The sequence below is a fragment of the Rhineura floridana genome, chromosome 3 (genome assembly GCF_030035675.1).
Source record: "Rhineura floridana isolate rRhiFlo1 chromosome 3, rRhiFlo1.hap2, whole genome shotgun sequence".
Lineage (NCBI taxonomy): Eukaryota > Metazoa > Chordata > Lepidosauria > Squamata > Rhineuridae > Rhineura > Rhineura floridana.
The window spans coordinates 31341196-31354177 of NC_084482.1; the positions used below are offsets into that span (position 1 = coordinate 31341196).

Consider the following 12982-nt stretch of genomic DNA (forward strand, 5'->3'; position numbering starts at 1 on the left):
ACAGAAACACACGCTCGCAATAGAAATGCTTGGAACTACAAATGAAAACCTGCAATTGCAACCACAAAGCCCTGTGCTTGTTGCAAGAAACATTCTGTCTGTTTCTATAATGTGATCTCTCTCTCTCTCTCCCACCCCACTTGAGGTTTTGGAGTTTGCTTAGCCCCTCAGCAAGGCTCCTGAAATGTCTCTGCTCATTAGATCAGGAAGATGAGAGAAAGCCATGGGCAGTGTTAGAAAACACCCTTGCACAATTAAAGTTACTAAGGTCGGGGACTGGTGATGTGCTGTTAGCATTCCTCCAGCTCTGCCCTTGATTGCTTCATTGTGTGCATTCCGCTGCCTGCTTGCTATTGAGCAGCTGAGCCCAGGGGAGGAGGAGGAGGGGCCTGGGTGGGAAGGAAAGGGAAGGGGCTTTGAGTTACTTCAAGCTAGCGTGCATCCGTGTAATAAAGAGGCACAGATTTTGAAAGCCCCCTTGTATAAGAACACTGCTGCTGGATCAAGTAGGCCAGATCTTACCCTTTTAAAGTTTTTAATTTAGGGTAGGCAGATATATTTCACGAAGAAGAAAAATAAGACCCAAGCATAACACCCTACCCCATGATGGGAGGGGGGGGAGTAAATAGCAATATTGTCAGACCAGCTCTTTGATAGTGATAGATTCTAAGAATAACCAAAACAATGTTTTTTATTTACAGTATTTAAGGGATTTATACGCCACAATCATTAGCATTTTAAGCAGTATCATTTTGAAGAAATTGCTCCAATTGCCAAGGGAGACAGTTCCTGGGAAGCTTTATCCAGGGGGCTGCTATGAGAAGGCCAGTAACAAAGGGGGGCAGGAGCTTCCTTTTAAAGACAGTTTGCTTGTTACTACAGATTTCCTCCTGTAGTGAGCAACTGCAAGGAGAGTATTATAAGCATGTTCTAGGGAGGTCTGGTGTTGGCATGTTGCAGGTAAAGTGCTGAAGCTCACTCTGGACCTTGTTTAAGCCTTTTTTCTTTGCCTCCCAGCACTTTAATCTTGTTGAGCAGTGAGGTCTGAGGCCACCATTTTAATTTCCGACACTATCGCCAATATAGCATCATCTAGGTAGGGCATCTTTTTAATTTTCTCAAGCAATGCTACATCAGGAGCATTGTGGGAAATTAAAATGGCAGTATCCCGACTCAGCTGCCTAGTACTGATTTGGATACTGCTGCTGCCAAGTAAACCAGATTCAGGAGGGGTCCACCAGCGGGTACTTTTCAAAGGGCCTCATCAAACCTAGAGCTGGCTCTGGTCCCTAGGTCACACACTTATTTCAAACTGGAGAGGAAGTCTGGTCAGTGCCTCACATGAATGTACCCCAGGATTGCCTGGGGCATGCTGGGATTCTTCAGCAGACAAATCCTTGTGGAAAACCTTATCTGAAGATTGAAAATCTGGAAAACACTGCCTTGTGGGTGAAATTAGAGAGTCCTCTGTATAAAAGATTTTCTGTTAAAGTGCAATCCTATATGTCTCTACTCAGTACATCTTAATTAGGTTCAGTAGGGCTTACTCTCAGGAAAGTCAGTATATAGGATTGCAGCCTAACTGCGTAGTTCCTCTGGCTACAGAGAAAAGCTACACTGCCTGTGACCTCAGAGTTCTAGTACCAAAACAGAAATGGAAACCTCAGTGGTTCTATAAATACGTGGATTACTGCGCTTTGGTGGTATGGTATCAAGCTTGGAAAGTGCAGTATAATTTCAAGCCAGACCTGCAATATGTTGAGGCCGTTTTTATACATGGCTATGGAATTACTTGCCAATAAATATTCATGTATGAATGGTGTTTATGTTTAACTACTTTTTGGGATCACAACTTAAGCGGCACCTTCTACATTTATGAAAATAATGAGTTGGATCCAGACTTATTCAAGCTTAAAGTAGTTCCATTGAAATCAGTGGGACAAGTGAGTGACTACCATAAGTCCCACTGATTTCCCTGAATCTTCTCTAAGCATGACTGAATCTGGATCTAACCCTGTGAAACATTGTCCTTTATGGACAGAATTTGGCAAACACAATTCTCTCCCTTAACTGCTAATATATATATTGCCCATGGTGATCTCTGCTTTGGTAGCCTCCTGATTGAGTTAATATTGCAATGGAACTGTCCTTTAAGACAGTTCAGTATCTTCATTTACTCATGCAAGCTACACCAGCAGAAATTCTCTCTTCTACACAACTAGTAAGGGTACAGAAGCCTTGTCTTATTTTGCATGTGGCCATCCTAGAGGCAGTTTTGGTAACATCATGTGGTTCCAACCAATCAGCGCTGTGCATGGCCAGCTTAGAATTCTTTGATAGTGTCAACAAATATGTAGATAAGTGCCACAAAATGCTGTGATGACCACAAGCTTAGATGGTGTTAAGGTAAGAATTCAACAATTCATGAAGAATGAGTGGCTAGTAACCCATGATATCTAAAAGGAGCCTCCATGTTTGGGGGTTGTATGTCACTGAATAACAGTTATGCATGTGGGAGGGGGGATGTAGCCTTCATGGCCTGCTTGTGGGTTTCCAAGAAGCTCCTGGCTGACCACTATTGGAAACAGGATGCTGGGGTCAATGATGAACCTTTGATCCAGCAGGGTGGTTCTTAGGTTTTGGCTTCTGTTCTGGACTTGAAAAAACCTTAAAAAAAAAAATCCAACCCTGGAGAAGAAAGGTACATTTGGACCGAATTTAGTGAGGGTATTACCAAATTGTGCTCCCTGCTCTAAAAATGTTTTGTAAGTTTTTACCTTTATACTACTTGTTTGTCATTGGAGTCAACTTGTGTACACCCAGGGCAAGATCCAGAGAGCTATTCCACTCATAGAACATGTTTTTCTTGCCTGCTCCTCCTGCTCTGTCCCCTTCTCTCTCCCACTCCTGCTACACTGGATGGGTTAGTGGGGTCTTGAAGGGGGGGGAAATCAGCATACGTCAGAGATTTCACACCCTTGCACAATTGGAAGTGCCTTGTGCTCCCACAAGGGGCTCTCTGTATCCTATCCCAGATAGTGTACACTATGAAAAGTCTGAATGTATGACATCTCATCTTAGGATTCACAATTAGATTTAACAATTTCCACATGAAAGTGACTTGCACGTAGACATTTTGTAGTTTGTAAAACCTATGGAAGACAATGCCACTGATTTCCCATTAAAATCAGCTCCCCACCCGCCATGCATACATGTCTGAAGACTAAAATCAAGGCTAGCACCAGGTTAAAGGTGTCCCCTGGTAAAGGGCATTGATGTGGGTCTCCCACTTGGCCCTTCACCTGTGGCCAAACCTGGTGGCAACAACTGGATCTAAGAAGTTGCCTGCAACTTAAATTTTCCCACAGTGCTCTGGAGCAATACTGCATCAGGCACGCTGGAGCAAAATAGTGGCTGGTAGATTCTCAGCTGGCACCATATGCCCGTGGCCAAGGGACCAGACGGGAAGTCCAAATGGCAGCACCAGTGGGCCCTGCCAGAATGCTGACCTAGACCAAGACCCAGAATGCTGACCTAGACCTAGACCCAGAATGCTGACCTAGACCCTGACCTAGAATGCCTAATGCTGCTCCTGGCCCTGACTGAAGTGGTGCAAAGTGGCATGCCTGCTGAATAGTGTGCATGAAGGACAGTTTCTTACAATGAAAAGTGATTATTCAGACCCTTTGGACAATGACTTCTTCAGCAGCCAGGTTTAGTCAGAATCTGAGTACCAGAGGTTCTCCCACAACAACCTTATACAGAGAGTATATTAGAGCCAAAGGGGGTGGGAAGACCGAGAGCAGGATGGGCACAGAGTCAGAAAAGTAAGAGTTGTTTATAAGCTAACATTTAATAACAGCAATATGTATTTGGGTTTGTATAAGTAAATATTGGGTTCTCAGATAACATAACAGCTTGCTGGAATGAACTGATGAAAACCTGTAGGGCATTGATGGGGAATCTCTTTCCTCTCCAGATGTTTCTGGACTAGTACAACTTCCATCATCCCTGACCATTGGCCTTGCTAGCTGGGGCTGTTGGGAGTTGCGCCCATCGTCATCTGGAGGGCCCACACGTTCTCAAGCCCTGCTACAGGATGATGAGAAGCCTTAAAGACTTTGTTGTCCACAGTTTTACTTCCTTAAACAAATACAGTGAAGGATCAAACATCTAATCGGGAGTGAGCCCTCCAAAAGGCCATTTGTCCTCTAAATCCTGTGTGCGATGTGTATTTTGGGGCTTGGTCTAATAGCTAACTGGAAGGGATTCACTGTCTATTGTGCCTTCAGCTGTGAAGCTCACTGTGTCTTCTTGGTGAAGTCACTAACTACCAAGCTATTTTATGCTAGCGGTTTGTTGTGAAGGTAAAAGAGTGCTGGGAAAATTATTGAGAATAATAAAATGTCCTGTACACCCATTCGGAAGTGGCATTTCATTACTGGACAAAATCTAATCCTGATTTTCTTTGTTCCTGTCTTCCTAGCTCTCCTGTCAAAGATGCACTGGACACCAGAGCATGCTCAGCCCCTGAATCAGTGGCCAGAGCAGCACCTTGATGTCTCCTCTACCACCTCCTCACCCGCCCACAAGTCTGACCTCTACCACAACAGCCGGCAACGCTTCAACTATGCCTGGGCCAATGATGACATCTCTGCCCTGACTGCTTCCAACCTTTTGAAGAGGTATGCAGAGAAATATTCCGGAGTATTGGACTCCCCTTATGACAGGCCACCAGCACTCAACACCTATGGAGATGGCGCCTTTGGGCCCCTCAATGGTCAGAAGGGAGAGATGGAGCCTTGGCCAATGGCACACAGCTCAGAAGGGGCCTACCCTTTGACCCCAATGCACGATGGATTGTCCAGCTCCAAGGGGATTGTCCCTCCTGCTGTCACCCCGGGTAACAGTCTTGGTACCTCCCCTGTGGTCTCCAGTAATCTGTCTGACTCCATTTATCCCAGTAATACATGTGGGGGGACCACCACTTCTGGTAGTCTTGGGCCATCTCAGGAGTATCCTTCAGGTTACAGTGGGGCCTACCTGCCATCAGGCTACTGCAGCCAACCCGCCTCAGCACTTCCACCTCCACACCCTTCTACCTTGCATAGCTCAGGCCTCCTACAACCCAGCCATCCTTCCGCCACACTGGTACCAGGCTACAGTTCCTCAGGACCCATGTACAACTATGCTTCAGGCAGCTATCCACCCCAGCCTGGCTATGGTGCCATCCACCCTCCCCACCCATCAGCCTCATATTTACCCTCAGGCATTGCTGCCCCCACACCCATCCCCCCATCGTCTCGCCCTCCTGTCGTCCCTGGATACAGCTATCAGAGTCCTCTCACAGTGCCACCCCTCAGTGGTGAGTCAGGGAACTCTCTGAAAAGGAAGGCCTTTGATATCACTGGTGGTGAGGATGATAGTGAAGGCAGGTATCGCAAATACAGCTATGAGCAACCAAAGTCCCCGTATCAGATGTCCGACAGTGGTGAATGTAGAGGGAATGGATTCAACCGCAGCTCTGAGGTGCCTTTCAAAGGGGGGAAAAGGCCACCAGGAGTGGCAGCAACAACAGTGGCTTCAGAGGAGCCTGTGGGCAAATACAACAGTCAGCCCATGAAAGGGCTGGTCTCTCCAGCTTACAACGTTGGTGAAGACCCACTGAGGCCTAGCGAGAGCTTTGAGAAGTTCACTCCTCCGCCTGCCAATGGTGACCGTGGGGGAGACTCGTTTGCCCTCAGGATGCCGCCCAAACCACCAACATTCAGTAACGACAACAGCAGCCAGTCGGTAGAAGACCAGCTGAAAACCATGGACCCTTTTATTCTGGAACTGGTGAACAACAAGATAATTGATTGTGGCCCCCCAGTTCAGTGGACAGACATCGCAGGGCAAGTCTCTGTCAAAGCTGCCATAGAGGAAGAGCTGGTGTGGCCCATCCTGAGGCCAGGTGCTTACACAGGGGCAAGCCGGCCGCCCAAAACCATCCTGCTGTTTGGGCCTCGTGGTGTAGGGAAGACCCTGCTGAGCAGGTGCATTTCTACCCAGCTGGGATCCACCCTGCTGAAGCTCAGTGGGACAGCCTTGGTCTCCAAATGGAAGGCAGAAGCAGAGAAGGTCCTCCAGACGACGTTCTTTGTGTCTAACTGCCGGCAGCCTGCAGTTGTTCTCCTCACTGATGTGGAATCCCTCCTGGAAGACGCTGCCATTTTGAAGTCCCAGCTACTCTCCTATCTGGATAACCTTGCTACCTCAGGTGAGCAGAATGTGGTTGTCATAGCAACCACCACCAGGCCTGGCAATTTGGACGAAGCCACCCAAAGAAGGTTTGCCAAGCGTTTCTACATCTCCCCACCAGACAACGTTGCCAGGCGGCAGATCCTGCAGCATGCTTTAGCCCAGCAAAACTACTGTCTCAGTGAGAGGGAGATGGCTTCCATTGTACAACTCACTGAAAGCTATTCTGGCAGTGAGCTCCTTCAGCTTTGTCAGCAGGTTGGGGCAAACAAGCTACAAAGCCTGCCAGGGCAGCTTCAACCCACCTCCTACAAAGATTTTGAAAGCATATTCTGCAAGATCCACCCTGCTGTCTCTCAGAAGGAGCTGGACTTGTACGTGGAATGGGATAAAATGTATGGGTCTCAGCATTAGTGGAGAGTGGCTGGTTTCTTCTTTTAAGTCATCTTGGGTCTCTTTGAGCGGAAGCTGTTGGGAGCTTTGATTTCTTCTCTTTTTTGCTACTAAAAGCTTCACCACTCTGAGTGCTTCAGTCTCTGAGAGGGTCGCATGCACACCTGCCCATGAAAAACAGGGGAAGGGTGAGGAGTCATTCTTGTCTATTAGAAAGTCACCCCTAATTTTGGATGCAAGGACTTTCTCTAGGTTGATTTGCATAAATTTTTGTTTTCTAAAAAAAGAAATGTCTGAACGTTTGACTGTGTGGTGGTTGTTGGGTCTCTATGTTAATGAAAAGTAGTTGCTCAATGAACTCAGGATAACCTATTTATTATTAATCTGTTTCCCCAGTCATCCCTTTCCATACCAGCATTGTAAAGTATTCTGCCAGGTGTTGTCCCCTTCCCAGCTCTTTTTAACACTGTAACCTACTGGATATTTCTGTTGAGTTCTTCATTTCCATGGATATGGCACTATGGGTCGTTCAGTGCATTGTGCTATAATACAAGCTCCTCTCCAGGGGAATGTCTTGCCCTTGGTGTTCTTTAAATCCATGAAGAGCATAATTGTTAAAGCAGATATGGCATCAGTGGGTTTTAAGGGAAGGCGGTTGGATTTTTTAAAAAAATGTAGATTGTTTAATAAACTAGCATCCTTTTTATTTTTGTAACATATGTAGTGGGTTTTGTTTTTCTTTTTTAACTACTCAGGAAAAATAATTTACCTCAAAACAAAACAAAAAGAATGTTTTTTTTTAACTCAAGGAAAATAAAATGTGACCTGGAGGGATTACAAATGTGTTTTAACACACTTGATTCCCATATTAAAGGAAAAGGAAAGGGGGAAAAAAAGCAAGAATAAACTTGAAGTTGTTACAAAGATGAAAGTTGAATGTATTTCAGGGGCGTTTCACAATATATTATGCCATAACTTTATTTTTGTTTTTTAAAGAAAACATTTTTACCATAGCGTTTTGGTGGAGTAATGTGTCTTCAAAGGATAAGAAGTATTAGTGCTGTAGTTTTAAAGCCATGGCTAGTACCACTTTTTGAAGGAATGCTTCCATTCATTTCTAAATTTCAGGTTGCCAAGTCATTTCCCTTTGGTTGTGGTCTCTTAATAGGACTTCTCAAGCTTTGTTACAATGAGCCATCTATAAACCAAGAAAAATGTTACTTCAAACTTCCCAAAGTATAAGTTATGGGGAAACAACTAAAACAGGTGCAGTTACATTATTATAGTTACATTTTTAAAGTAAGAGAGAGAGTGTGTGTGAGAGAGAGAACGAGAGAGCCACCACTGTAGACTGTTCTTTAAACACATGATGGTCTCCATGTGCAAACATATACCGAACATTTAATGGATGCAGTAAGGATGTTCATCTCATGTAATTGGATTAGCCCTATATCCCATCAAGGCACCACTCTGACTGCCCTGACTGCCAATATACATTGCAGAAGGCTTATGTTCACCAGCTGGTGCCTTGTCTTCATTTACTTTGCATTAGCCGACTGTATAATATCTTGCCCTACTGAAGAGTTCAAACTGTACCTTTCCAGTTGCAATGTGTGAAATGGCAGGCTGGGCATTAACATGATACTTCTGACTTGCATGCATATTAAAGTCGAGATGCATCTCCTAAGCCAAATCCCCTTTTTGAAAAAACAGCCAAAAAAAGTTTGAGATTTAACTTCTGGAGGGTCTGAAACCTGGATAACCATTCAGCACAACACATGGCCCCAAACCCAGTACTCACCAATGGTTTTGTTTTCTGAAAACATTCTGTCAAGTCTCTCTTGGTCTTTTATTGTTCTCCGTTTTCTTCTTCTTCCTCTACTTCTCCATTCTTTACCCGTCCCTCCTAATTCTCTACTTCCCTTAGAAACTACCTGTTCTTCCTTGGGGAAGGCCACACCTGATTTTGAAAATTGTCTCTTGACTAGAGGAAATCCCTTTCTCAAAAGTACAACAGGGATGAGATAATCAGATGATGAAGTTGTAATTACCCACTTCAGGAAGGTTGAGGTCTAATACCAAGTGGCTCTTTTTCATGTGGGTGAACTCATCTTATGAAAGAAAGAGAACTCAAAGAGGATTGTTGTCATATTGCTTTGCTGTAAGTGGTCAATGGTTCAGTTCATAGAATCATAGAATAGTTGTGTTGGAAGGGGCCTATAATGCCATCCAGTCCAACCCCCTGCTCAATTCAGGAATCCAAATTAAAGCATACACAACAGATGGCTGTCCAGCTGCCTCTTGAATGCCTCCAGTGCTGGGGAGCCTATTGCTTCCCTAGGTAATTGGTTCCATTGTCATATGGCTCTAACAGTTAGGAAGTTTTTCCTGATGTTCAGTTGAAATCTGGCTCCCTATAACTTGAGCCCATTATTCTGTGTCCTGCCCTCTGGGATGAGTGAGAAGAGATCCTGGCCCATCTCTGTGTGACACCCTTTCATGTACTTGAAAAGTGCTATCATATCTCCCCCAGTCTTCTCTTCTCAAGGTTAAACATGCCCAGTTCTTTCAGTCTCTCCTCGTAGGGTTTTGTTTCCAGTCCCCTGATCATTCACATGTAACACTAAGTGAAACCATGATTTAGTGTGAACATGCAGGTTCCTGGAAAGGAGATCATGAGTGCTGCATTCCTCCTCTGGTCTTTCTGTTGCCACACTACCCATGGCTGAGGCATTGTCTAAACCAGACCTTATGGTTTGTCTTGCTCCAGACAAACCATGAGCTGTAAACCAAGAACAACCTTGGTTACAGCTTATGGTTTGTCTGGAATGAGAAAAAACACAAGCCCAGGTTCAGATGATACACTAAGCCAAACCATGGCTTAGTCCCACATAGCATGGCAGCAGAAAGACCAGAGGAGGAACGCAGTATCCATGATCTCCTGTCTGTGAACCCACACATTCACACTAAGCCATAGTTTGGCTTAGCATCACATGCGAACCAAGTCATTGTATATGTAGTCAGTGGGAGCCTGAGGTACTTTGACTGTGCCAATACTGGTAGACTTACAAAGCTGCAGTGCTAAACACATGTTTTAGGGAGTAAGCCCCGTTGCAGACAATGTGACTTACTCTTGAGTAAACATGCATAGGATTGTGCTGACAGAGTGATTTCATAAATGTGGAATAAATCCCCCTTGAATGTCTGTCATATTTTTTATGTGAACATCCAGACACTGATGTTGCAAAAGAGAGCCAAGTAGAAGCATTTGTAATGCAGATATTTGCATATGTCTTCAGTGGAATTTTCTCCCATGTAAGAGTCCATGGTTTGCAGCCTTAGGCCACAATCCCAAGGATGCATTCCTATGTGTTACTTGGGTTTATTTCAGAGTCCAAGGACTTACTAGGAACCTGGAATATATTCACTTCCTTCTAAGGCCCAAAGACGGAACTGGCAAGCAAAACTTTTATTCATGTTTCCCTTTAAGAAATTTCTCACCAAATGTATTATGAGTGCAGCAAGAAACTTTGCAGACTGTTTTCCAGTTAAGCTGGTAAAAGATTAGGTTGATGCATTTTGCTTGGTATATCCATATTTTTTGTGGAGTGAGCTTGAGGGAGGAGGGGAGATGTCAGCCTTTCACTGCAGAGTGGGATAAGGAAATTATGCGGCAAGAGGATGCTTCTAAGTGTTTGCATCTCTGAACAATTTGAGACTTTCCTAGTGGGGGCATCTTCAGATTTCTAACACATGTCACAATTCTATGCTTCAGTGCAGATGCATTGTGTGGATTCTCCAGATCTTTTATGCTATACCTGAAAAGGGTTTTGCCATTTCTGGTCTTTTATTCCATTAAAGTGGCACCATTGGAGTGGAGGTGAAACCTGCATCCTACCCCTGTTGGTGACTCCTCCCATTGAGAATCAAGCCTCCTTGATTCAAGCTTGTTCCCATCCTGGCTTCTGTTTATCAGTGGCGCTAGAGTGACTGATTAGTGAGAAGATGTGATAATATTAGGAACTAGCTTTTTATATAATATATAGCCTTTCCCCCCTAGAGTCTAAGGATGCTGTTGATCTCGTCTCTCTTGCTTTTGTTGTTATAGCACACGTCTGCTTCTTAAACTACCAGACCACTTCTTTCCAGTAATATTAGTGGAAATGCCCCAAGTGTGTGAGGGCAAGGCACAATTCATAGTTTTGGCAGCTCTGCTCCTTTCTCTAATTTGATGTGCAGTGATTAACTAGTTGCAATAGATGTAGTAATCTCTTCCATCAGAATTGCACTCTTTGTGCAGAGTATTGCATTTACCCAACAGTCAAGCCCTATTTTTTCTGCTTAGATCAATACTAGACTTAGCTTAGATCAATTCCATGACTATGAAAGTACAGGGTAAATGTAAGTTTTATGAACACTTTTGGCTAGTGTTCATGGACTCACTGCTGTCTAGTTGTACAACTTCCACTCCAGTGCTTGTGCCATTTTGTGAACTTTCGAAAAATAACAATTTGAGTCTACTGTATGTTATACTCACGTATTACTGCAGTCCTCAGCCAACAGCTATCTTAGTTTAAAGCTTCAATGAAGCTACCTTTCTCTTAAGTACCCACCACCACCACCATTTCTGGAACGTTTTAATTTTTTAAAGACCTATTTACTCTCTTTTCACTCCCCTACTGAGCAAATCCAGCCCTGGAACATTGATCCACACATAAATCCATCACAGTGAGGCTACCTACACATACCTTATGAAGTAGCAGACTATTACCCTATTCAGTTGAGGCTAGCATGACACTTAAGAATAAATAGTTCTCCTAATAATAATCTGGAAGGCTCTGGGAGGAGAAGCCTTTGCAGATCATCTTGGAAGAATCTTGCACTTTGGTTTGTGGCCTGCAAGATAGTGGTTAAATTTCTTACCCAAACCTAAAGATTGGTTCACTAGAACTAGTTTGCCAGGATGCTTTGCTTCCTAATAGTTGTTTGCTGACACTCTCTATTAGACTTGTAAACAGTGATTATCCCTAATCTCATAAGATGACAGAGCTCAGCTAGCCTAAATACTTGGGAAAAGATCTTGACATTGTTGACTTGAGAACCTGTATGTCTTGTTCTGGGCCATTCAAGAAGATTCTGCTATGCAGGTCCTTCTTCTTTGTGTCTACAATGCTATATTTTTTTCTCTCTCCTGCATTCCCTAAGCTCGCAAATGGCTTCCTCAAAAATCTTAGGGCCATGGCATAACTTACAAAGAATAATAACTGACTATGGCCAGTGAGAGCATCACGACCCACTTATATTCAGGAATGATGGGATGAAGCTGCAGAATGGAGTAACAGTCAATTTAAACTGCTGTCTAAAAAGTTGCAAGCTGAAAACTACTACTGATTTGGGAGTAGACATCAGTCAATCCTCATGCAAATCTCTGATAAGCCAAAGCACTTAACACCAGGAAGGTAGAGCTGAACCAGGAGGTGGGTTCAAGTCCTAGCTTAGCCACGGATTTAACGGTTGGCCTTTGGGTCAGTCGCAATCTTTCAACCTCAATTCCCCATTTGTAAAGTGGTAATCCTAATGAACTGCTTCACATGCTTTGTAAGGATAAACATTGTTAGGCACTTGCACACTAAAAGTCTTATATGTTTGTAAAAGTAAAAGATACCAAACAATTTTCCTCTTCACAGATCTGTCACTAAACTGAACCAATTAAGTTCAGTAAGAGAACTCTCTTTATAGGTTCACTTTAAGAGCTGATCCACACATGCATGTGTCACACTGCATGTCGCCCCTTGATAACCCACAACTGAACTGTCTCCTTTAGGAAGTATTTGAGGGGATTTGATATAATTTAGAACGATGTGTTTATAGTCAGTGCTGGCTGTTTCATGGATACAAATTGCTTGCTCTTACAGGCCGTGTCACGTATTACTAGAACATAAGAAGAGCCCTGCTGGAGGTAGTCCAGCATCCTGTTCTCACAGTGGCCAACCAGATGCTCATGGGAGGCCGGCAAGCAGGACCCGAGTGCAAAGAGCACTCTCCTCTCCTGCGGTTTCCAGCAACTGGCATTCAAAAGCATGCTGCCTCTGACTATGGAGGAAGAGCATAGACACTGTGGTTAGTAGCCGCTGATAGCCTGATCCTCCATGAATCCGTCTAACCCTCTTTTAAAGCTTGTGTGAGTGAATTCCATGGGTCAACTATGTGCTGTGTGAAGTACTTTCTTTTCTCTGCCCTGAATCGTCTAACATTCAGCTTCGTTGAATGTCCACATGTTGTAGTGTTATGAGAGAGGGAGAAAAGCTTTTCTCTATCCACTTTCTCCATGCCATGCATACTTTTTCAC

At 44.1% G+C, this 12982-nt stretch overlaps 1 protein-coding gene across 1 annotated transcript; it reads left to right on the plus strand.

The window, feature by feature from the left end:
• Positions 1–4500: 4500 nt before the first annotated feature.
• FIGNL2 (fidgetin like 2) lies at positions 4501–7181 on the plus strand. Its single transcript, XM_061621745.1, has one exon. It carries the CDS (start codon positions 4501–4503, stop codon positions 6652–6654), a length of 2154 nt encoding a protein of 717 aa, XP_061477729.1. The 3' UTR covers positions 6655–7181.
• Positions 7182–12982: the final 5801 nt, after the last annotated feature.